The 25,932-nt window shown below is 44.5% G+C and overlaps 2 protein-coding genes across 2 annotated transcripts in view; one reads left to right on the top strand and one right to left on the bottom strand.

Moving 5' to 3' along the window:
- The first annotated feature begins 62 nt into the window (after positions 1-62).
- Positions 63-713, top strand: LSm7 (U6 snRNA-associated Sm-like protein LSm7). The gene has a single exon (XM_050175972.3). The coding sequence runs from the start codon at positions 239-241 to the stop codon at positions 563-565; it is 327 nt and encodes a 108-aa protein (XP_050031929.1). The 5' UTR covers positions 63-238; the 3' UTR covers positions 566-713.
- Positions 714-1,220: 507 nt separating this feature from the next.
- The window catches only part of BicD (Microtubule-associated protein Bicaudal D), a 45,223-nt gene continuing 20,511 nt past the window's right edge, over positions 1,221-25,932 (bottom strand). The window contains exons 5-11 of the mRNA XM_050175957.3: positions 24,235-24,342; positions 22,931-23,031; positions 17,781-17,957; positions 14,687-14,872; positions 11,843-11,941; positions 10,007-10,142; positions 1,221-4,998 (exon numbers count right to left, since the gene is read on the bottom strand). Coding sequence (XP_050031914.1) covers positions 4,187-4,998; positions 10,007-10,142; positions 11,843-11,941; positions 14,687-14,872; positions 17,781-17,957; positions 22,931-23,031; positions 24,235-24,342 — 1,619 coding nt within the window. The 3' untranslated portion in view covers positions 1,221-4,186. The remainder of the gene's footprint in view (positions 4,999-10,006; positions 10,143-11,842; positions 11,942-14,686; positions 14,873-17,780; positions 17,958-22,930; positions 23,032-24,234; positions 24,343-25,932) is intronic.

Raw genomic sequence — 25,932 nt, 5'->3', positions numbered from 1 at the left:
TACTACTACTTCATACATAGCGCTTGCATCTTTTGCGATGTCTCTTGGCTTTCTCTATGCTGTTGGACTGGTTGTACTCTGTCCGTTTACCAGCTTTTCCGCGGCGCCAACGTTGTGGTTGCGTCCGTTGCGTTTCGCACGCGTTCCGTTCTTTACGCAGCGTGCGCCTTTTCGCAGCGTGCGGTCACGTTTACCGTGAAGGGTCGAAGTCGAGTGGAATTTGTGTGCTCTGCTAATCATGTCGGCGGCAGCCAACACCGGGGAGAAGGAGAAGAAGCGGAAAGAGAGCATCGTCGACCTCTCCAAGTACCTGGACAAAGCCATTCGCGTCAAGTTCCAAGGCGGTCGCGAAGCCACCGGCATCCTCAAGGGGTACGACCCGCTGTTGAACTTGGTCATCGACAATGCCACGGAGTTTCTGCGAGACCCCGACGACCCGTACAAGCTCACCGACGACACGCGGACGCTTGGACTCGTTGTGTGTCGCGGTACGGCGGTGGTTGTGATCTGTCCGGTGGACGGGATGGAATCCATTCCCAACCCGTTTGTGCAACACGAAGGCTGAGGCGTGCAGTCCGAGTTCGTCATGCTTAAGTTGTTTTCCCATCGGATGTGAGTGATGTGAATGCCTTATTACGTTTGTTTCTGCGTGCGCGCGTGTGTGAATAAATGACCGCACACTTCCTTGGTCAAAATCTCGGCCTTGCCACAAACGTCGGTGCTGTTTACTGCGAGATCACGACGATCTCGAGCTTATATTCAAACGGGTACGTAGTCTCAACGAAATACACTTATGAACTGTTATAATGCTTGAACGCTTAATATGCATTTAACGTGCCAACAGAGCGCTAAGTTAACTGTCAAGTATCATCGGCATAAATTGAAACGCCAAGCCGATCAGGACGTCTGCTACGCGAAATTACGTGGCAGTGGACGCCTCACTGTTCTGTAACCGCTTTTTAAGCATGTAGTAGTACAAGTGAACTTCTTGCAGCAACGTCTCTGCTTATTTCAGAATCGTTCACGTTTGAATTTATGCCGATTGTACATGCAGGTTATTTTCAGCACACTGTCATTCATAGAAGTAACTGGTGTATCGAAAGAGTGTGGCTACCTTGCAATGGACGAACTTCTTATGCTGGTACTGTCGCAGGTCACGCGAGTCGCCTCGCGTCACCAGCCGCATGTTGCATTGGGATCGCACATCATGCATCCGAATGTCACCTCACAACAAGCACCTTGTAGTTTTTATTTTGCATAAAATATAAATAAACACACCACTCCATAGCAAGCAACTTCTCAAGAGAGTCCAAGAGACAGTGACACAAAAACAATACATTTGGACAAAACTTTTAGTGGGCCCTGCGGAAAAAAAAACCATGGCAGGACGGCAACTCCAGACGGTTTCCTTTCTTCACATTCTCAACAAGAAGGGCCCAACACAAGACAAAGCACTGCCGTGTGCCCAAAAACAAAACCACAAAATCCTTGGGAAGCAGTACTTATTCTTTTACAAGTAGCATTGCCGTTCTACAAACATGCAACTTGCGCATCATTCAAGCCTTGGGGAGAAACGAGTTGTACAAACCTAAAAAGATGTGGGGGTTGGACACGGGAAGGCACAGTCAGTAGTTAGGCACTTTAATAATTCCACTACACGCACAGCACGCATTCACGCTGTCATTCTGGTTGGCATCGGTCAAATTCATTTTGGTACTAGGCTAGCAGAGCTGAGCTGATCAGAGCAGCCATAGCTGTAACAGGTCAAGGAAGGAACCATGGGAACACAGTAGCACGGATCATCGAAAACAAGATGACACCACTGGAAAATATCTTAGTCTCTCAATTCTGGCTCGCATGATCAAACCTAAGTGCATTGCCAAGTACAGGGAGTGCCAAGCACTTAACGAGAGACATAAATTGCTTCAACTGAACAGAAAGAATTGCATCGCCCTATGTGTTAAACACATAATACATGTTGCACACATTTTCAAACAGTTCATTAGAGAGAAATGAGTAGGGTAACCTATGATAAACTGGTTACAATATTAACCAATAGGGCATCACTTTTTTTACAGCACTAAAATTAACAAAATGTGCTTGTGAACAGAGCTAAAAACAAATATAAAACAACTTCACACTGCACACAAAATGCATGTTTTCCATAAACTCTCAACTAGCACAGCTAAGCTATTGCTAGTGCAAATGCATACAAAGAAATAAACGGGCAAAAACTACTGTACAATATTATGTAGCACAAAAGCTGCCACCATGTAATGCCGGTAAGTCACTAGAGAAATTATTACTAGGGGGGTGGTGTATAATTTACCGCCCATTTCAGATATGCAGGCAGTACAGGATAGTCCCCACAACAAAAAAAAGACGGGAAGTACCTAACCAAAAGTGCAAACACAGACGCTCATTTTCAAACACATGAACTTGCATATAAAACTGGACGATGACATTAAAACATGCTACCTATGTAAATATATAAAACAGAATATTTCAACTATATTAGCACAATTAGCACGCACACTCTTAAATACCACTTTGGCATTGGCCTTGGGCCCCCCACTTCTTCCCTCGATTGGAATGCACTCAATTCCACATTGTGGAACGACTAAACAAAACAATGCTTTTCTATCAACGTGCTCTATGCTGCTGACATGCACACTTTTTTTTCTTCAGGTATTGTGTTCTCTGTTGGAATAAAATGGAGTCAGAGAGGAGGGTGCGCTCTGACATCCATGCTTGAAAATACTGCACAGCTAGAACTGCCTTACCGACATGACACGTTCATTTCACCACAAACTCCTCGAATGCCTGAAATAAAAACATCACCGTACAATAAGCCATAGCCATTTCCCTAGATTTCTTTCAAGTGTCAAACACATGACACCATTTAAGTACCAACCCACCATGCATTTCACAAGTCTTTTGACACAAAGCAGACACATATGATACAGCCTATTAACAGCAACAGCAGTGGGCGGTGTAACATACGAAAAAAAAAAAGATGTGCCTGAGTTGCTTAGCCGGCTAGCCAGCTGATTGACACAATTTTGAAGAAGCCCAAACTCCTTTTTAAGAGAAATGTTGGCCCTGTGGACGTCTCGCTGCTTGTGGCAATATTCGGATGCAACAGCAAAAACGCTGTGCTCAGCTGCTGCATGAGTGAAAAATAGCTGCTTAAAACGTAGCGTGAAATTCGGCTTCACGGATTCAAACGAAAACCGCTTGCTTCAAAGTGGCCAGCACGCAATGATTTCTGCACAGTACAAACTGTCGAGGACTCGCTCGATGACAAGATTAAGAGTACCGGGGCAAGGTGCTTCCCGTTTCAGAGAGAAACTGGTCACACATTTTCAAGGGACTTACCACGACCAGTGGCTGGACAAGGGTTAGAAGAAAAATTTCTTTTTTTTCTTGCACTCTTTCAACGAGGCCGACAGAAGGGCATAAAAGAGGTGCCGACAGGTCTGTCCAGCCCAGTATGCGCTCACACCCTAATGTTAATGTGAATGTCAATTCTAGCGTAGTTCACTTTTCGTCAAACTATGACATGTGCCTTCAGGATGACAGGGGGAGGAGCACCAAGCTTCACCAGACAACGCTGGTACGAAGAGGAAGTTGTCAACTTCATCTTCCTTGTCACAAGCGCTCTTGAGTAGTCACAGTTAACGACCACACTTGGGACAGAAGATGTCACCACTGTCCTGATGGGAAATGTAGTCGGCAGCCATGACTGCATCTCTTTTGAGCGTGCCATAGTGGCCATGTCTGCTGCTTGTGTTGCAGTATAAAATTCATGTCAGTTGCCCACTGTCTTGATAGTGGCTGCTCATTACGGCCAGACACTTTTGGAAGGAGCAGTGCCTCTAAGTCCCGCTTTATCACCAGCTGCCATGGTAAAGAAAACCACAGATGTGGTCTTCATAACAGCCGGTCAACAGCCTTGGCCAGTCGTCTGCTAGATGCGTCTGAAAGAAACAGAACTGCATTCACAGCAGCTGGTCAACTGCCATGGCGCCAGCTGTTGTCAAAAACGCGTCCGGAAGCAGGAGTGTCGGTCAGCCCTGCTGTGATCCGTCAAGGCAGTAGTCACGGCGCAGCCACATGCCTGGCCAATCACTGCGTCGACCCTGCAGCTTGACTCGCCTGTCGGCTGTGCTGCAGCTTCTTGCATTCAGTAGTCCCTACGCTGGTGACTGCCGCCATAGCCGAAGAATGGCAGCGAAGAGTGGTGGGGACTGCCTCTCTGCTGTTGCTGCTGCTGCGCCGAACCGCTCTGCTGCGAGGGGCCTCGGCGTGGCGTGCCCGTGTGCCTACGCATGTGCGACCGCTCCCGGTCCATCTCCATGTCCTCGAGCCTCTGCGTCAGCGCCAGCTTCTGGTGGATTGCCATGCGAAGCAGCGAGTTGAGGGTCTTGCGCTCGTCCTCGGCAGCTGCGAGCTGCCGCTGGAGGTCGTCGAGCTGAGCCACATATTCTTCGCACCGTGCCGCAAACATTGCACGCAACGAGGCGAACGTCGCGGCGTCCTCTTTGAGCGATTTGAGCTCGTGCCGGAGCTTCGTCATGGTCTCACTGACAACCGCTTTCTCCGTTTCGTACTTGGACTTGAGGTTGGTGAGGGCCACCTCGGCGGTCCGCTTGTTGGCCTTGAGCACGGCACGGAGGGTTGCAATTTGTTCCCGCTTCGTCGACAGGAGCGACTTGAGCTTGATGACCTGCTCCTGGAGTTCTTCCTCCTCGGCGGTGCCGGCCATACCGTCACCGATTGGGGGCGCACGACTGCGTCCCATTTCCATGGTCGTTTCCACAGCAACACGTAGATGCCGGACTTGGTCGCGAAGTGTTTCGCTGAGCGTTGCACACTGCGATGGGTCAACAGCATTCTCGCGGAGCAGAGCCTGGCGGAAGAGTTCGGTTTTGAGCTTCTCAATCGGAGAGCTGTCGGATGGTGCCTTCTCTGAAGAGGGTGTGTCCTCAGTGGCCACTGCGCGAAAAATGAAATGGCACCGCAGGTGACAAGCTTGTCATTTTCATACTTTTGACAGCTAAACTTAACAGACAGCGTGAATACAGAAACAGCTATGTTCAGAGTCTCTTCACTTTCTTAGGCAAATAAGTACGCAAAACGCAGTGCACAATTCGATAATGCATTTAGTCAAAATTATGAAGAAAACACATAGCACAGGCAAAGAAAGTCTAAATTACCGAAAAAAGCAGACTTCTACTACAGCCACTCAATCCAACTTGCTCTTCCACAGGGAGCCAAAGGCAGTTCCATTAGTCTTCACAGAACCATTTATGGCGCTAGTGATCAGATTGGGAAAGAGCCATGTAGACACTCAGTGGTTGACTATGGGCAGCTAATTTCATAAATTTAGGCATTCGAATAATCTGTCCACCAATGACCGACACTACATTTTTCCATGGTGCATAGGATTGTTAATAACCAATATCTGAAGAAAAATGCACATTTTTCCTAATAGCAGCAACGTGAGGACGGGCAGCACTGTAAGGCAACGCTTAAAAAAGCAGCAATGACGGACTGTTCGCTTCAGACAGTTATTATTGCCCATTGCAAGTTGACCACAGTGCCGCCCACGGGGCAGTCACCTTCCGCAGGCGTTCTTTAGGAGAACCCAGAACCTGTAGTTCTAGTGACAAAATTAGAAACTTGGGTCACTGACCAAGTTACCATTCGATTTTTTGGGATCCATGCAGGTTCCTTGTTCACAATGTAGCGGACAAAGCGTCGTAGTCAGTTTATATGCATGCTGTATCTTGGAAACACCTCTGTATGTACTTCTGCGGTACACATAGTACTGAAGAGTAGATGCACTATGATACTGTGTAGCAACCCCCCCCCCCCTCCCTTATGAGTTATTAAATAATTTTGAGTTGGTCAGTGACCTCAACTTTTGTCACATGCTACTCACCAGGCAAGCTTTCATTGAACTCTTGACTATGCACCTACTATGCTAGCAGTGTCTGTGCAGCCGACCATCACATATGGGCAACTATATGATTCAAATATAAATTTAGGCCTCAAACAAAAGAAGCAAGCAGGCCTCGTGAAGAACACCTTTGGAATGTGTGGGTGTTAGCATGTCCAACTGCCAAAAGCAAAGAAACGACGCATATTTCGATGTTGACAGATCTGCACCGACTGCCACACTCTTAGCGTATTTGATTGCACCTGTTTGCCATTTGGAAATCAATGTTTGCAAACACCCAGTTCCTTGTAGCCTGGTCACAGTGCAATTCGGCATGGCACTGGATTTGTCAACAGGATCTTCCGTTTAACTTGAACTCTGTAGACACATACTGTAAAATGAAGTAAACAGATGACTGCCCTAGACCTTGGCTGCCCTTAGCATCACCTTTTGCCAAGATGTTCAGCAGCCACCCATTCTCTAAGGGCTTCTTCACAAAGAAGCTCAGCAGCTCGTAAAAGAAAAATTCAGAATCTTCCAAACTAGATTCGCTGAATGGCACATAACAGTGCTTAGGCATATGCACGGTGTTTCATATAACTTGAACCAAGGATTTTAAAAAAGTGGTTAACCAATGCTGAATAAGAACAACAACATATGGTTTGCTGTCACGTAGGGTTCCCTACACTATTTTTAATATTCTGCATAATTAGTTAATTAACTAAGATCAATTATGCAAAAGTGTTTAATATTCACCTTAGGACCAAGTGCATTTCATTACGCTGTGGAGGGGATTGAGAAATGACCGAGTCAACTTTTTGTGGCAGCATACATGCTGTGTGGCGAGCTCTTTCGGCATTTAAAGAAAGCCTGCAAAACATGAAATAAAACCACATGACTGTGCTCACGCTCTATCATATTGCAGCGCTCTCAACCGTGCTTCGAACGAAAGAACCGTGTGCACGGACCATTCGCTTATATAAAATATGGCGAGCCATATTTTCCGCATGCTGCAGTGGAAGGTGCTGATGCAATGCAAAGCAGATGCCTAGAGCCGCTGCCGCTCACTTCGCCACAGTCCGCGCGCACGGTTCTTTCATTTGAAGCACGGTTGAGAGCACTGCAATAAGTCTGCGCATGAGTGCAGTTATGTGGTTTTATTTCACATTTCACTGGCTTTCTTTAAACGCTGAAAAAACTCGCCACACAGCATGTACGTTGCCACAATAAATTGGCTCGGTCGTTTCTGAAGCCCCTCTACAATGTAACGAAACGCAGTTGGTCCTAAAGTGAATATTAAAAATCTTGCATAATTTATCTTAATTAACTAATTAAGCACAAAATAAAAGATATCCTAAGGAGCACCACATGACAGCAAACCATATGTTATTGGTTTCATTCACTTGCGGTTAACCACTTTTTAATATCCTTGGTTCAAGTTATGCGAAACACCCCAAATATGCTCCCCATTTCATTTAATGGTAGATTTGACTGGTCACTTTTAAGTGCCTAGGGCGCTCTCAGGAGGTGGTTTACATTCCAGCTGGTTGAAATTCAACGCTCTGAACACGTTCACCTGGTGCTCTCAAATACTGTGCTCCAGCTCGGAGCACTTCGAGGTGTTCTCACCTGCTGAAATCGCGAGTGAGACCTGAATGAATTCTGATCACGTGGCTCCTCCGATTGCTGTGGGAGCATATGAATATTAAGTTTTGGGCACGCCTTCTGCGGCTCCAATTTCGAGAGGACCCCGCATTGGTGAAAACCACGTCATAGCGTGGCACACGTAACGTGAGTAACCTACGTCATCGAAAGTCACAGGAGCTGGTCCTTTCGAGGCGCTTCGAGTCACAAAAATGCACATGAAGAAGCAGCGGATTCATTCGATCGTGCGCCTTCTGCATGTCTGCTCAACTAGCAAATGCACGTCTGCTCAACCAGCAGAAGTAGGTGTGCTGACTTGGCCTCTTACCCCCAAAACTGCACGAGGGCTATGTCATTATTATCCAGCAATTAGCCACACGGAATAGCGAACGACACGGAATTGAATTGAATTAAGGGAGCCATGCTTTATTCACTGACTTGGCTGCTTTAAATGTCCCAGGCAACTTCACTCTTTGCACAGCTTATTTAGACACAAAGCAGTCATGGGGCAGTGTAAGGAAAAGCCAAGGCAGTTGCGTGGACCAACTTTACACTCTATGCTGCTTACCTGAAAGTTCTATGGTAGTTAGTACTCGTGTAATGCCCGCCCTCGTATAAAGCCCGCACCCCTGCTTTGGAATGTAAAAATTTTTAAAAATATGTTTCACGAAGCATCACGCACATATCTGCTTGCTGGTTAATTCCCATAAGGTGCTACAAGATAGCACGAGCCCGGGTTGGCAACTGTAAATGTGTTAACAGACAGCTGCCAGTGGTTGCATTCACTTGCATAGCAGTCAGAGCACACTTCGAGGCCTCAGTGAGTAATCATAAAGCTTGCCTCGTGTATAGCCTGCATCCATTAAAATTTTTTTTAAAATTGTGGACCTTGCACGAGCAAAATTCGGTACACCCTTTAGCAGGCAACTAGAGGCCTTGTACAGTCGAATCTCAATGATACGAATCTCGGGACGTCGAAAAATTTCACATTACCAGAAATTCGTACAACTCAAAGATGTTTAAGGAAATAGGAAAATTAAGGAGCAGCAACGAAATGACTGACTTGCTCAAAATTTCTCATTGTAATAAATTTTTTTACACAATCCTAAAAACCTTCCTTTATCTCATGGTGAAATATTTGGTAGAGATACACAGCAGAATTTAAGAAAATTTCACTTTTTTAGTGCATTGTCTTCAAAATTGGAAAGAAAATCAGGCTTCCGGAGGTGTTATCACACCACCAATCATACAAGTGCGGCTTTCCGCTGACACAGCGTGGTCATCTTGGTATCGCTGTCTACACAAACGATCGGAGATTCAAATAGCTGCAGCACTCTGTTTCTCCATGCAGAAATGAGAGCAGCAAAAGCAAGTGTGAAAATGGAAAAACACCGTCGCAACTCCTCACTGCAGTCACGTGGAACGCAAGGAGCACTCCTATTGGTTGACGTAAATTTCAATCAGTGGCGCACTTGTTTTACACACATTTTTGACAGTGCACTTCTTGTTCTGAGGCCAATATTTCGAGGTCTGCATGGTTATCCCAAGTTTCATTGCTGCGTCCTAGATGCTGCCTGATAGTGATAAGGTCATAATTTATGCAAGATAAGAGAATCTATTTACTTTTCTTTGCAGTGGCGAAGCTATTTCTTATCTTGTAATCTGATGGGTGGCAAGGCAGCAAAGTTTCGAATTGTCATCGGCACCGAAGACGATAGAACGCGTGGCATGGGCTTGGAATACAGAGATTAAGTTAGCCATCGAATCAAAATGCCGGTGATTTTGCCGAAACGCAAGACTGTCGCTTGTGGTTGCTGGCTCCTGGAATATTTGCAAAGTGTTTGAATATTGCCAGCAAAAGTTTTTTTTTTTTTTTTTTTTCTTCGTGGGGCAGGGGCTGCAGTCAATGTGGAGGCACGTAGGCCACCCTGGCAATGGGAATACGACCGCCTCGTTATTGCAGCTGCTCTGCCACCCTGACAACAGCCAGTATGTGGCTGTTGTATGTAGTACTTAAATTTAAATTGTTGGGTTCTACGTGCCAAAACCACCATATGATTACGAGGTGTGCTGTAGTGGGGGAATCTCGAACAATTTGGAACTCTTGGGGTTCCTTAACATGCACCTAAATCTAAGTACACAGGTGTTTTCGCATCTCGCCTCCATCAAAATGCAGCCACTGTGGCCAATCAGGTAAGCCCCAGAGCACTACCAGCACGCTGGGGTTGGCCGGGGATCGCGCAGCAGCTCAATTATTCAAGCCATCTGTCGTGGCGCAACCAGTTCGCAACATTCAAAATTTAGCATGTTGTAAGCTAATGGACTCGGGCTGCGGCAGTTGAAAAATTCAGGCGTGATCGTATCACCGAGATTCCGCTGTACGAGCAAATATGGTACATTGTTTAGCAGTCAACCCACCTGGAGTTTCTCCTTCCTCAGCAGGCCGAGAACCCTTTGCGTGATCTAGTACAACACGACTCGGAGTCTCGCCGTTCACAGTGCAGACGTGGTGATACAGCTGCGCTAGGTCTTCAGAAACTGCCAGAAGCTCCTCCTGAGGGGCAAAGAGAGTAGAAGACACATTGTGTACAATACCTCCTCACCAAATATAACTCCAAGAGCAGCACTACAATTTTGCAGCACTACGGCAAAATTTTTGGTGAGCTGCATGAAGCTTCGTTGTACTCCTAGGGTGTGCTCCATGACCGACAATGAAGTACGGTTGATCTTCATTAATTCAACCTTGATTGGACCAACAGAACTGATCAAACTATGCAGTGAGTTGAACTAAAGTATGCTGGAAAAAAACACATTCTAGCACACCACTGCTTTGTTTTCCAGTATCATACCTGCCAACCTGCGAACATTAACACGTCCGTTGCCATAAAAATGTTTTAAAATCTCACTTCCTGTGCATGACGATTCACCGGTGGCTCACTTCTCGTATTTCTCTGGCGTGTCATGAACCACTTGCGAGTCGCCAGGGAGCTGTGCTCTTTGGAACCTCCTCAAGCTGCCTCGACTTGACGTGCCACGACACGTCAAATCAGAAACAAGAATTTTTCCTCGCCTTTCGTTTCTAGCAAAAACTATCCTTGCACACTGCCTAAACACCCTCCACAGTCACACAGGAGGAATAACTGCCGTGACCCAACCGTCACCCAAGCCGCAGCGAGTGTGTTCAAAAATTGTGCTGCGGACACAAAACTGAAAGGGCGGTTAGACTGTACCAGCAATGAAGAGCTCATGACAAGCGATTCCAAGCACATTACCTCTTTCCATACTGCACCAATTGGGCATCATTAGCCTGTGAACGACGGTTTTAAATGCAGCTCTTGAGACCTTCCGCACCACTCACAGACACACTGTACTATCGGACGTGAAGGAGGAGAACTATATTTTTGTTTTCTAAGCAGTTCGCTTTTCCCCTACAGGCGGTGATTTTCGAACGCACTCCGAAGTTTCAGAATCGTCCAAATAGAAAGCAAAAGTGCCCGCCTCCGGGAGCGGCGAACGCACTTTGAAAGATCGCAGGTCTCGCTATTCCGCTGCGTTTGTGGGCTGATTTTATCGGTGGATCGAGCAGCAGCGAGTCTGAGGATGCTGTTTTTTCATCAGGCTTAGACCGAAAGTGACGACGATGCAAGCCATCCCAGAACATTGGTGGCCGCAGCTCGGCACGCCAAACTGTAGTACTTGCACTTAAATTTTTGCAGTTGGACGCCTGCTCAATAAAAATTTTGATTTTTTTAGAGATCGTGCCTATTAGATTGCAATACATTTTGTATATGATAATTTCTGTTACGTATTCTTTTTAGTAGGTACAAGCTTGTCTTAGCAAACTTTGTTCAATTTTATCCCACAATCTTGATTTTGGCAATTTACATCTTTTTTATGACATAGATCTCGTTAATAAAACATTTATGCATGAAAAGTGCCTTCATTCTGCTTTTTGTTTATGCATTACATAATATATTGAGTGCAATAGTTCCTTCAGAAAAATAAATCTGGCGTAACCTACAAAAACCAACTATTTTCCCCATGGTAGGGAGAGAGTCAAGCGGAATGATCTCAGCTTTGTTGCAACACGCTCAAGCCGCGACATCACAAACTAAAACTAAAAGAAACTTAAAAAACTAATGCTTCAAATAAATATTATTCAGTTCATACTTGTGTGTCGGTCTGTAACAACTTCTTGAATAGATAGTGCACTTCACTTAAATTGGGGCTTTTCTCGTAATGACAAAAACTGACCTGTGCAGCACCAAGCCTGTTGCGTGTCTCATCAGTGAACTCGCTGACGACACTCAAGTCCTCCTTGATTTCTGCCATGATTTGTTCATAGTCGTGAACCTGCGCAAGACACAGACCACAAAGCATGCCTCATTCAGTCAGATAGTCCAATAACAGAGATCCCCATCACGTTAGGGCAAGCAGGGCCCGATTTCATGAAGCTGTATATTGAAAGAAAATGTTTGTCGTCCACCTGACAGTAGCACAATGCTACACAGTGAACCCGCACAGCTTTCTCAGAAAGAAAGCTTAGCAGCTGAAGAAAAAGTCGCAGTGGTTCAGGATCGAACCCTCTCATTTGAGTTAACCAGGGGCAGTATCAGCGAACGATCACTTTCAGGGACATGATCCCTTTCACGAGATTCGGCATGACTCGGGCTATGGACGTGTTGGTGTAATATACAACCAACAGTGTTCATGACACCGTGCCAAGCTCACTGTCAGCTGCGTACTACTTTGAAGTGTCTGGTACCGAGCGTGAAAGTTTGTGAAAGTGATTATGTCTCCAAAAGTGAGCACCCGAGAATACTGCCCCAGGATGCTACAAGATTACAGAGTAAAGCTGAATTAATTGACGACTTGAAGCCCAAGACCACTGAATATGGCAAATCAGTTCTGCGTAAATCTGCAAAGTGTGGAAAATTTCGGGAAAGGAACAATCGTTATCCATCAGACAGTAGCATTAAGCTAAAGCAGAAATTCATCCTGGTCATGGCACCGGGTGCATTGGTCCTGGGTTTGATCCCTGGATCAGGATGAATTGTTATTCAATAGCAAAGCCTTCTTTCTGAGAAACCCACGTCCGAGAGAGAGGGAAGAAAAGAAAATGTGGCTGGTTAACCAGACTTTGTCCAGTTTGCTACCTTTCAAGTGGGGAGCAGAGAGAGAGGGGCTAAAAGTTTAGGATTGAACACACACATTAAAACAAACCGGAGTGCATCTATGGTCGGGCAATCAAGTCTGTCACCTACAAATAGTGTAGAGGAGCTCACGCGGCTATTTGAGCTGATGAGCGGTGAAGCCAGGCTCACGAGGCCATTTGCTTAGCTACAAGGCAAACCAATATGAGCCTTCTTTGTAGGTTGGCGCTACAGATGAATTTTCTCTTTCATGAAACTTCATCCACCTTGCAGTTCCACAGAATTGATTTGCCAGAGCTGTTAGCACGCCAGAACAGTTTGTGCGAGTATCGATGAGCCAACCCCTGCTCAGTATTGTCCCTTTTAAAGGGACCCTGAGCAACTTTTTATCGAAGTGGAGAAAGGCATTTCAAGTGAAAATAGGCTCTTTCAGAGATACTTTGCTGCAAATAGTACTTCAATGCATTCAGCAGAAGCGGAGTTACTGGCAATCAAAGACAGCCTCCATGGTGCTTCCACTCTTCCTACAATGCCTTGCACTGCGAAGGCTATGGCAGAGTCAGTCGTGCCCTCATCGCGCCACCTTCTAAATGTACCTTGGCATGCAGTTCAATTCAAATTTCATTTTGGATGTTGACGTAGACGCCATGATTTCCGATTTTGGTGCCTACGGCATGCTAAACGTAAGCCAAACGCTGTTGTCCTCAGCGAGCCACACACGCTTAGCCAGTGGACGGCCGCAGTATCTACGCCACATAGCAGGCCGCAGCTACCAATAGCAGCCACTTATGGGCACCCACTTTATTACGAAATAAAGCGTCCAGAAGAGAATTAAGAGTAGGCTTCTCATGAAAAGAGAGCGTCTGAGTGAAAGGCGACTTCGTGCTCCCGTTGTGAGCTCCAAGCACCACATACGACAGCAAACCTTTGCCAAGATGTTCACAGAAGCGTATGCTACCCGTCGACTATGTTATTTCACCAAGCCTAAGTTTTGGTTTGGGCCCCTGTAAAGGGAAACTGGCGAGGCTTCTGACAAAAGAGAGAATATCTTTGGAAGAACATGCTAGTAGACGACTAGTACAGTTTCCTCTAGCAAGTGATGCAGCTTGCACAAGCATATCAGAAGAAAACGTGCACAGAGCAGTTACCTAATAAGGCAAAGCATATGCACGAGGCATATTAAGAGTGGAAAAGAGCCACTGTCACAGAACATTGTACGTGCTCCTTAATTATACATGCACTGTCCCCAATCAAAGTGCGAAGGCCGACACATCTTATAATTGTACTAGCAACCCTTCAGAGCCGTTTCTGACGTTGCTGTGGTAATTTGGAGCCTTGCTCACTGTTGTTTTCTTGGCTGTTACATCTTTTTGCACAGTTATTTGAAAAATGTATCAATGAGGTACTGCTGTACTAAGCTTTGATAAACTGAAGCATTCGAAATGATTCAAGAATAGCGAAGTAATTGCACCAGATAAAGTGTGGTGTCTGCAATATCTTCGGTAGGTTTCAGGCAGTGACAAAGAGAATTCTAGGTTTTCCAAAGAGTGTGAGAACTCCCTGATACAGCTTCACTGTCTCTGATTTATGAGTTGCTCAAATTCGGATACATCTGCAAAACTTTGTCTGGAATTGCGGCAGACGACACACGTCTGTTGATTTATCCTTGACGACGCAGGCAGATAATGCACCCAGACCTGGTATTGCACCCACCATGAAATTACGATGCTGTGCTAAATTTGAGCACAAAAAAAAAAGAGAGAGACTGTAGTTTATCTTGGTCAAGTGCAAGCATACCTAACTTGGTTTAGCACACCTAAGTGTCCAAATTAGGTAACATTTGTTAAAGCTAATTTTAAACTTCATTAATGTGTATCAGCCTGGCCCCTACCCTAATCAGTGGCACAAATCAATGGCATCGAAATGACACGAACTGATGACTAACCTTGTTCTTCAGGTTGGCAATCTCATCTCTAAGCTTGCCACTCATGACCGTATCTGCTTCGCCATCGGCACTTTCAGACATGCCATCCAGCTCGGCCTGAAGCTGGGCAATCTGCAAGAGGGCCTTGCGGTAGCGCTGTTCGTGCTTGTCGAGGAGTTTCTGCAGCTTGGTCACGTCGTCCATGTCCTAGAAAGGCAAAAGTTGAAAACAATGCTTACAAAAACCATGACATGCCACGGATAAATTTCTGGGCACTTTCCTTCCTCCTCAAGCAGACAGAAGTCAAGCCCAGCAACACTCACAACATATTGAAAGCTTTGATTTCACGCTGACGTGCCAGGACCGAGATTTATACATGAAATTTGTAAATGGCACAGAGTTGTAATGCACATTGCCTTGTGTACTTCATAATGCCCTTTATTGCTATCTGACCAGATTTGCATGGTAAAAAGGACATAGAAAGCAATGACAATTTGCCCTCACTTGGAAAAAAGTAAATTTACTGTATCTAAACTGCAGTGGACCAGGCATCAGTAATTGTCACTATCAGAGGCCTCGATTATCACTCACTATCAATGGCTCAGAACATCTCATCTTCAATGTCATCCATGGCACTTGAGATAAAGACACATCCTAAATGCCTCACAGATAATGGCAGCCTAGCGAACTTAGAGTGGGCACACGGCTACTACAGTAGCATGTTGACTGCATTGTAAAAATTTTAAAGCCAATGACAATAGCTTGTAACTACTGCAGTTTCGGCTAAATCCTTGAATATAGCGCTTATCAAATTTTTAAAGTGAAGCTCTTAGCTGTCTGTTCTTGCATTTAGCGTCAGCGTCCTTCGGCGTAACTGAGCAGACAAGCAGGGTGAAGGATGAAAGAGCGAATGCGGAGTGTAGCGGGACATGAAAAACTGTGATAGCGAAGAGAGTGTGAGTAGCAAAGCGAAGGAGGAGAGTATGGCGAAAGCGTGAGAAGAAAAGCGTAGTGCCACGCAAGACGGGCTCTGAGGCAACTATGAGATGGTGGCAGAGTAGCACACCGTTGTCTGCTCACCAATGACATGCGGCGAGCACGCCCACCAATACCATATATGGAAACAAAGCACTGCATAAGCAGAGGTCTGTCTGCAGCAGCTGCTGTGAATCGCGCACACGCATCACTCACGCACTGCCTCTCGCGATCTCCCGATTAGTGAGGCAGTAATGCCACGCTTTGTTCTGTTTGCAACGTGCCGCATGAGACAAATTGTCCGCACCAGTCACTATATCGCGAAATGAAAACACGCAAAGAGCTACACCGAAATATCGCATTGGGGAGTATCGTACTCGTCGGTGAATTACTTTTAGCACATTTTTCAGGAATAATAATGTGCACATTATATTTGAATAAATGTGGTATTTAACTAATTTTCACAAAAATATTAAAACGACTTTTTAAAGGATAATTTGGCACTGAAAAGATTTTATGCTCCTCTATAGTGTTCCTTTAATGCCAACAGCATCAAAATTTCCAACAAAATTTTGGCTAAATTGGTTATTGCACCATATTTATTTCATTAAAGGCGAGGGTGCAAAAGGGAGTCCCAAGAAAAAGAAAACATATGTACGCACACTAGTATAAGGCAATAGAGTAGCTGACGCATTATTCATACTCAGAAGGGACCACTCAAAATACTGAATTACTAACACAGCCAAAAATGCAAAATGGTGATGTTGAAATAGGAGGGAAGGGAGCTTAACTCACGGGGTGCTGGTTATATGTGAATTTTGCCTTTCGGTGCGGCTTCATGGCAGTGCACGTTTTGCTTTAAAATGTGGCTTCACGGCATAGCAGCATGCACTGCCGTAAAGCCACACCAAAGAGCGAAATTCGCGCTGTCGTGAAGCCACACCTAAAGGCAAAATTCAGATATAGGACAGGGTGAGTTTGAGGCTAAAGATTCTGGGAATGAAACCTCGCCTTATATTCTAATAAATATGATAAATGATCGGTATATACTAATGAAGCAATCGTGGCAAAGCTGCAGGGCTAGTAACTGTCTAAGTCTTTAGACCGCAGCTCTTGAGGCGCCCCTTCCTGCGGTCAGCGTCCTTCAGCGTAACTGAGCAAACGAGCTCAGTTACGATCAAAGAGTGAACGCAGAGCGCAGCGGTGAATGAAAGATGGCGATAGCGAAAAGGGCGCAAGGAGGAAAGCAGAGGAGGAGGGTATAGGGGAAAGCGTGGGAAGAAAAGCGCAGTGCCACACTATACGGGCTCTGCAGCGATGATGGGCACGAGATGGCGCCAAAGTAGCGCACGTCGGCCATTCACCGATGACACCACCAATACCATATATGGAAACAAAGCGCTGCATGAGTGAAAGTCTGTCTGCAGCAGCTGCTGTGAATCGCGCCCACCTGTCACCCACACGCTGCCTCTAGAGATCTCCCAATTAGCGAGGCAGTCGCGCCAAACTTTGCTCCGTTTACAATGTGCCGCACGAGGCAAATTGTCCGTGCTATCGCGAAATGAAAACATATATAGAGCTGTGCTCAAATTTTGCATTAGGGGGTATTATAATCGTCGATGAATTTTTTTTTTAACAGCCTTTCACTAGCAACCAAGCAAACGACATGTGCACCTAGTGGTTAACGGATATATATGACCCGAGTCCCAGCACCGTGTCTTCAGAGATTTTTCAGAGCACCATGAGCAGCCGCTGATGGCACTTATTCTTGAAGGTCAAGCCAAGACGCTGCGTCATGCATCTGTTCCAGTAAGGAACAGTGGAGTTTTTGTCTTCAGTTTTGGCATAACGAACACCTACTTCTGCGAGTCTTTCGTGCACATTTACTTGTATTTCAAATGTAAAATTTTGTACTGACGCTGCTTTACATCTGCCCAATCTGAAATTAGGCTTTTTGCTAGAAAAATTTTGAAAATTTTGTTGCAATTGGCTTTTAGGACCCAAAGGCCCGACAACCTGCTGCAATACTGGACAATAACTTCATCACACGATTCCTCCTCCTTCAATGCTTTCCCTCTGGTTCTCAACATCAAATCCTATACTACAATATGCGTACATTGTAGATGCGATCTGAACTCACATTCTCAGTGCCGTCGGTGCCCACTTCCTCGCCATGCAAAGCAATGAGGGCCCGGATCGGTTCGACCAGCCTCGCCAGAACAAGCCTCTGGTCTCCGCCAGGTATTGAGCGCAGCTTCTCCAGCTGCTGTTGGGCGTCCTCCAGGCATCCCGACAGGTGGCCTTTCTCCGTTTCGAGCTGCATCGAGCAAACAACATGCACAGCTCGTATATTTGCACTCAAATCAAGCGGTTTTCAGACACAAACCTTTGCCACAAGTTTAAAGTGTTCCCAAAACTGCAGTCAAAGAACTCTTGAGTTCCTCGCAAAGATTTATAGGGATGAGCAGTAAACAGCGCTAAACAACAAGACAAGGAGAAGCACACAGACAACATGAACCAACCAGCCCAAATGCGTACTCTTCTGCAATTTATGGGGAGTCCATGGGGAGGTCTACCGAGATGCAACACTAGCACACGCTATCAACTAGCAAAACGATGAGTGAAACATGTGCCTGTTTTACCTCGTTTTCTTATCTCCGTTGACTGCACAGTATTCTTTCATGTTGCAAAATACGAGCTGTCGCTTTACATGCTCACATTTATGAGCCTACTGTGCTTGTGAGCCTTTGCTGTCACCATCTGAGTGAGCCTTCAAAACACTTTCAGCTGCTTCGTAACCATTCACTGAACTACATGCAGGTTATCATGAACTTTCTGCATCAAGTATAAATAGCATTATGTAAGTACACACAGAAATAAAATATAGGAATTACCGTATTTACTTGATTCTAACACGCCTTCGACTGTAATGTGCGTCCGTTTTCCTTGACCAAAAAAAAAAAAAGCTCTCGATTGTATCGCGCACCTGTTTGCCATGACCTAAAAAAAATGCCCTTTACAGTACCACGCACCTCATTCTTTCATACAAAACCACAACTTTCTCTCATTCGGAAAAAACAAGATTTACTCCCAATGCACTAAGGTTGCAATAATACAGAAATACAGAATACATTTCTGGTGCCCGTTTTCAAACAATGCCTCATGACCGACATTCCATGACTGGAAGGTTGGCAAAATCATTCCTATGCACAAAAACGGCACCAAATCATAGAGGAAAAACTACCGCTGTATATCCATTACAAATGTCCATTACAAGTGTCCTTTCAAAAATAATAGAGCACATAATTTATTCACACATCATGAAATTTCTATTATCTGTAAAACTTTTTCTCCCCTGCCAACATGAATTCCTAAAAGATCGCTCGTGCCCTACCCAATCAGCTTTGTTCATTAACTTATACCAGCTCGAGCCTAGACATTAACATACCCGTTGACACATTCTTTTTAGATTTTGAGAAAGCTCTTGACAAAGTTGCTCACCAACGCCTTCTACTTAAACTCTCCCATTTCAGCCTTAACCCCCTTGTCCTAAACTGGGTGTGTGACTTCCTTACTAATTGTCAACAGTTTGTGTGGGCCTAACAACTGTGTGCCTCGTAACACACCAGTTGCCTCAGGCGTACCCCAGGGCATGGCTCTGGGTCCCTTACTTTTCCTAATTTATACAGATAACCTTCCAAATAATATGCCTTCTAACATTCGTCTATTTGCCAACAACTATGTTATTTACCAGACCATCAATAACAACCTTGACTACATCAAACTCCAAAATGTCTGCATAACATCGAAAAAATGGTGTGACATGTGGTTGACGTCTCTCAACACAAAGAAAACTGCGCTCATTCCTGTCCGCCATCTGTCTTCGTATTCCACAACATGTTACAGAATTTACGGCTCCCAGATATCTTCCTTACACTCACATATCTTGGGGTCTGCCTATGTCGTGATCTTCTATAGTATTAACATCATAAATTATGCCAACCGCACCCTTGCTTATTTACATCGGAACTTGCATCACACGCCGTCTCCTGTAAAAATACCTGCTTACCAAACACTGGTACAACCGAAACTCAGGTTCGCCAGTGCCATTTGGGACTACCATCACATTTAGCTTTGAAACAAATTGGAATCAGTCCAAAATCATGCTGAAAGGTTAATTTATTCAGAATACTCCTATCTAACTAGCGTCACAGCACTAAAATCCCACGGCAACCTACTCAGTCTTGAAAACCTCTGCAAAATTTTGGGACTTCCCACTTTTCATTAATTTTATCGTCAATTAGCCCCACCATCATCACTCCCGCTCATTGACTCACTTCGCATCAGTCACCAAAAAGCTGTTCATCCCTAACATGCCCCCACTTCTGCGCATATGACTTCATTTTTTGACCAAACAGCAAACGATCGGAACAAGTTACCCGTAGATTCTGTAAAACAACACCAACCCTCATACATTTAGGAGGCTCTGGCAGACATTATTAAATAGTGTTATGCCCTGCTCGCTCTTTCCATGTTGTAGCACACTGAATTGAAATCTTTATATGTGTACATCAAGTTAACGAAAATTATTTTTTTAATGCACTAAATATTACACATGTCCACATTTATTTATTTTACTGCTATATGCATAGTATTTACAACTTGTTTGTATTTGTTATTCATAGTTATTTTGCATTCTTGTAGTTGGCGTTTCTTTCCTGTTGTCGAATTGTTTCTATGTCTGCTAAACTATTCCTCATGTAAAACCCCAGAGAAAGGGTATTTTAGGTACTTAAATAAATAAATAGGAAAGGTGCTTAGGCCCAGATTTGAAAAATGCTGATTGTGCTCGCCTCTATCATTATGACTTCAATGTTGCTTTGCATTCCCCGCTCAAGTTCACCCAATATAGCGTTTTGATTATTTATTCATATCTTCTGTCAGTATTTCTGCACCTTCACCATCACCACATCTTATTTCTTTATTTGAAAATCGTAACAGCGCAAACACTTGCATCCACAAAGTAACAAGGACGAGACACAAGCGTGTCTCGCTTGTGTCTCGTCCTTGTTATGTTGTGGATGCATGTGTTTGCGCTGTTACGATTTTCAAGTCAAGTATGCACCAACTCGCCCAGAAAGAAGTTTTAATGAAGTACCACATCCTTTACCGGAGGTTTTAACTCTGGTTAACCTCCCTGTTTTTCCCTCATTTGCATCTCTCTCTCTCTCTACCAGATCCTTAGTTTGTTGACAGAGGTTTGAGCAAGGCTGCATATCGCACAGAATCCAGGCCAAGAAAGACAATGTTGATTCATTACCGTAACCTTCCAGTGTCCTCAACTAAACTAGACAGTAGTACTAGCACTTTTGTTCTAGGTGTACACTGCCATGCGGCGAGTGACAAGTCAATGAAGCAGCAGAAGCTTCTCCCACAAGAGTACATTTCACCTGATGTCTACGCATCTGTGATAGAAATAAAATTACCCTATGTCTCGCCACAGGCACAGAGAAAAAATACTACTATGCCTTAGTAGTAAACAACACACTACAACCAGACAAACACAAGTGTGTTGGTCTTCAACCAACTCACTCGGTAAGTTTCGCCAAAACATAATGAATAAAAGGTAAGCACATGATATAACTGCTTAGAGGTAACCTCACTGTTCAAACGCACAGGTGGATAACCAGTGTAGTTATGGAGTAGACCCAACGAAGAGAGGTGCACGCTGGAACATCCTACCAAGTGACATGTGCAATTGGCGATGCGACACAAAAAAGCACCATAGCCTCCTGCATTTTTACATTGCCTGTCCAGTTCTTCTGCAAAGCATAGAAGCCAGTAGCCAACTGGTGTGTCACCACACTCCCACACACTTCGTACCTGTTATCACTAGAGCACGGACAACTTCTGCCATGCGCTGCTGCCACTCTTTTGCTTCCGCTTGACACGTGACGAATGGGAGTTGACATGACCCTATCCATGCTTCATAAACTGGGACCGACTAATGGAAAAGTGGCACACTCTATATGACCGCCAGTTTCAGCCTCCATCATTGGACAGGCATGGAAAAAATGCAGGAGGCTGTGGATATGCCCACATGCACATAGCACGAGGCAGTGGGCTCCATGGTGCGAAGGTAGTGCAAATGGCACGGCTTTCCCGCAGCAGCACCGTGCAAGTAGGTGCATGTCAGCACCTTCTGCAGGGCGCCTGCAAGAATTCGTTGCGGTGACAACTGCTGCAACAACAGCGCAAGTGCACATGCAAACGCATACTAGGTGATGGCCAACGAGCGAGAATAATCTGCTTATATATGAAAAGCGAATACACACACACATATCCACACTGACAAAGAAAGAACACAGAGCAATCGCAGTCTTCTTACGACAGTGCTATAAAGTGACGATAAAGAGAACGCAGGACCAGTTTTAAGGCTCAATTGCACCGATGACTTGAGGTCACACGACCACTTGCGACTGGCGACCAAAAAGCAACCAAAAAGGTACTGAAGGCGAATGATGCTCACATTGGCAAGTGCAACCAGCCAGTCGCCATCTGCTCACAAGTGCATGACCGCATAAAATAAGTATCAGTGTACACAGTCGTCCTGTTCCTGCACATCTGAGTGGTTTCAGCAGTTTTGCGACTGAAAAATCGAGCAGCCAGTAGTTGACCCAAAATGGTCACCATTAGAGAAAAGCGAACGTTTGCAAGTGGTCACGGTGGTGACCGCTGTCAGTTGCCGGCGCGAATGAGCCTTTAGACTGATGTAGTACTCTTTCAAAACTGTTTTCTCATTCACCCGGGGATAATAGGTTGCTTTTTAGAAGAGAAAATTAATGTCAAAGTCCCACATGTTGCATTTTATGCGAAAACCACAGCGCCGGTACATCAGCGTGACGTCACAGATTTCGAAGTATTTCTTCCTATTTCGACCACTGAAAGCTATATTGAACTTGTTAAGTTCAGTGCTTGGTTTTTAGAGCACTATGTAGGCTACCTTTATTCATAAAGAATTAACTAGGCCTGAGGAGACACCGTCAAAATCCGTGAAATTATGGCTGCCTGGGAATTTCAAGGCGGTATCGCCACTTTTATTTTCTGGCTTTCAAAGCTTTTTCTTGCCATAAGAGTGGCTTTTGTGGTGTTGTAGAAAGGGTAGTTCCTCAATATAACCCAAACAATACTGTTCTCTTTATTGTCCCCTCTAAAGTCTCTTCAGTGTTACCATGTTCCAAGAGGTATCTAACCAGCAGGCGAATGCATATGCGCTGGAGTTTCACTAACCTGTTCAAGCTGCTTTTCGAGCTTCCTGATCTCGGTGAGATGCAGTTCGCTGAAGAGGTCGCCCACCGTAGATGGCCGACAGGTTGTGGACCCTTCTCCTTCTGCTCGCACAACATTTAAAGAAAGAAACGTGTAACATAAAAAAAAAAAGTTAACCGCTCACACTACGTCAATCTAAGTGTGACCCAAACTGTACTAGCACACCAGCATCTACAAGTGCCAAGTTAAAAATTATCTTTTAAAAAGTGTGCAACCCACCACAACATTGGGGAGGTTTAGGAATAGCATACCTAAGTGGCTTTAAAGCACCCAAAAGCCCGAACTCCTTTGTTATGCCTTCTCCGTTCACTTGCGCTCGATTGGCCTTCCTTGTGTATGCCTGGCCAGCAGCATCCCTTAACTTTCGGGACCCAAAATAGGAGGAGACCCAGAGGTAGCATCGCCAAACTTTGGGTCCCGTTTCCAAGACTTCACAATAGCGCGAAGAGTGCTAACGCTAAAAGACATAAAGGACCCTTAAATGGGCCTAGATATTTAGAGACAATAGGCACAATGTACAGTGCACTCTGCCCTGATCATGTAGGCCAAATTAACTCCTTACCTCAAGGTGCACCACATATGATACACATAGTACAACTGCCTTGAGGATCAAAATGAAAAAGAAAAAAAAAACAAGAACCTTACATATTTATCCAGAATCTATGTTGTGTCTAAATGATATATACAGTGGCTGTAACTGAAAATATTTTAGGACGTTTTTTTGAAGATATGCACGCTGGCAGCATGACACACATGTGCAAAAAATTCACTAAGCAAACAGATTATTTTCACAATTCTTTCACCTCAAACCAGTGCCGAAAAATAGAAGGGCATTTGCTTGCTTTATAAATCAGCCAACTGTGACATTTTGAATTCGAAAGCCACTATTAACGGTTCTGAATCAAGCATTAACTGCTGTTCTGTTATGAAACTGCAAGCAATTGTTGGTGGTTTCGTGGACAAAAGCAAGATTTGTTTTGTTGCAAGATAAAAAATTTAATGTCAATATATGTCTTTACAGGCCAGGTTGTTCACTAGCTCTATTATTTTTAGGCACATGTGAAAACGAAAATGCCAATAGCTTTCACGATAAACATAGCGTCTGCCATGTTTCAAGCTCTAAAGAAAACAGCAGCAACAGCCTCTCTCGAAGGGACAGGAAGACGGCATTCTTTCTGCTTGCGTCAAGCAACAATGTACGCAAAAATAAACATGCTAAGGGATCTGACTTGGATGTTGAAGCTATCACAATGTAGATGACATACTCTGTTCCATAGGTTGGTTGATGAAGTCCGCCTCAATTTGCTTGAGCACAGGCGCGCCAGAGTCGCCATCCTCATCTTCGACCCGGTTGCTCTCGTCTGGATTGGCATCTGCATCACGTGCACAGAGACAAAAAAAAAACATGCTCGCTTCATCGACGCATGGTCAAGCATTTCATCATGACGCCAACTGCTTGAATAGCCACTAAGTAATACTTGTTGGGGGGCTAGTTGGTGCATGCTTCCAGAAGAGGGTTGTAGCGCCGAAAAACACAACACACAGCAAGTGAGACAGGACAGGCGCCTGTCCTGTCTCACTTGCTGTGTGTTGTGTTTTTCGGCGCTACAACCCTCTTCTGGAAGTTGAATAGCCACACCAATTCACACCACATACTGAGAGGTTGCTTGTCACGTTAAACATTCTCACAACACCTCCATAACTGTGGACCATAGCAAACGCTTGCGTGTTCCAAAGACCAGTTAATCTCAAGGCAACTATAATCTTGGTCAGTATGTCCCATCATTTCGGAAATGCCGGCCTGTTCATACAGCTGATTTCTTACAAATCCACATCCTGGGGGAGCCCAATGCCTATGGTTTTGCACTGCCGAGGTTGAGCTTGCAACTTCAATCTTGGCCATGACGTCCACGCTTCGATGAGGACAATATGCAACAAAAGTACTGATGTACATAGATTTAAGTGCCTGTTAAAAAACCTCAGGTGGTGAAAACTAATGCGGAGTCATCTGATGCGTAAGCATGCTTTATTATCATACTGTGGTTCTGGCAGATAAAACCCCAGCATATTTTTTCTCTTACGAACGCACATAATGACAAAGCCGCATAGAGTCCTAGCTTAACTGCCACACTTATGTTCATACAACTTCTTTGTACAACTTGTTTACATGCCTTGTTTGCATATAAAAGAAGCTTTTGTGTTGTAGAGCCAGATTTATAATGTCATGCCTGAGCTTTTAACAACCATTACAGAGAACAAAACATGTCTCACAAGTACACAACAATGATTACGTGCACGCAGTGAGAATATATTAGCATTAATCGCCGGACATTTCCAAGAATGCACCGCCTATTGGCTCAACGTAAAACAGTCTGCACAAAGCGAATTTCCAACCAAATCACATAATGCTGGACTGCCGCAGTTTTACAATACCAAGCAAGAATGATAACAGAAATAGAAAAGCCATTTTGAGTCCTCACATCGACATCTTGCAAGTTTATTACAATGCAGAAGACCAACAAATTATCGAAAACATGATAAAAAAAATGTATATGAACCCTTTCCATTCACCACTCGGAAAAAAATGCTTAATTCTCAGAATACTTTGTATGCTAACATAATTGAAGGCTACATATCCCAAATATCATAAATATACCATCATATATTGATCATACGTCATCATTCACCCATCATGTGTCTACATATGATGGGTTAGTGTTTGTTGTGCATGTAAAATAAAAAGTAAATCTGTTTAGGTAAAAGTAAACGTGCTTTCATCTCTCCACTGTTGTTTCACTTTATTTTACAGAAATATGCAGATGAATAATAATAGATATATATATAACAATGCCAAAGCAAAACTAAGGAGGCGTTCTCCCTATGTTCACCATCTTTGTAGTGTTTGCATATCCATACTGTATTACCAACAAGCCCAAATTCTAATGCTTTCATGGAATATTATC

The sequence above is a fragment of the Dermacentor andersoni genome, chromosome 9 (assembly GCF_023375885.2).
Source record: "Dermacentor andersoni chromosome 9, qqDerAnde1_hic_scaffold, whole genome shotgun sequence".
Lineage (NCBI taxonomy): Eukaryota > Metazoa > Arthropoda > Arachnida > Ixodida > Ixodidae > Dermacentor > Dermacentor andersoni.
The sequence above is the reverse complement of the archived record's forward strand: the minus strand, read 5'-3'. Positions and strand labels throughout refer to the sequence as shown.

What these genes read in the sequence shown, in the direction of transcription:
- LSm7 (XM_050175972.3), top strand. Translation starts at nt 239, where the DNA reads ATGTCGGCGGCAGCCAACACCGGGGAGAAGGAGAAGAAGCGGAAAGAG.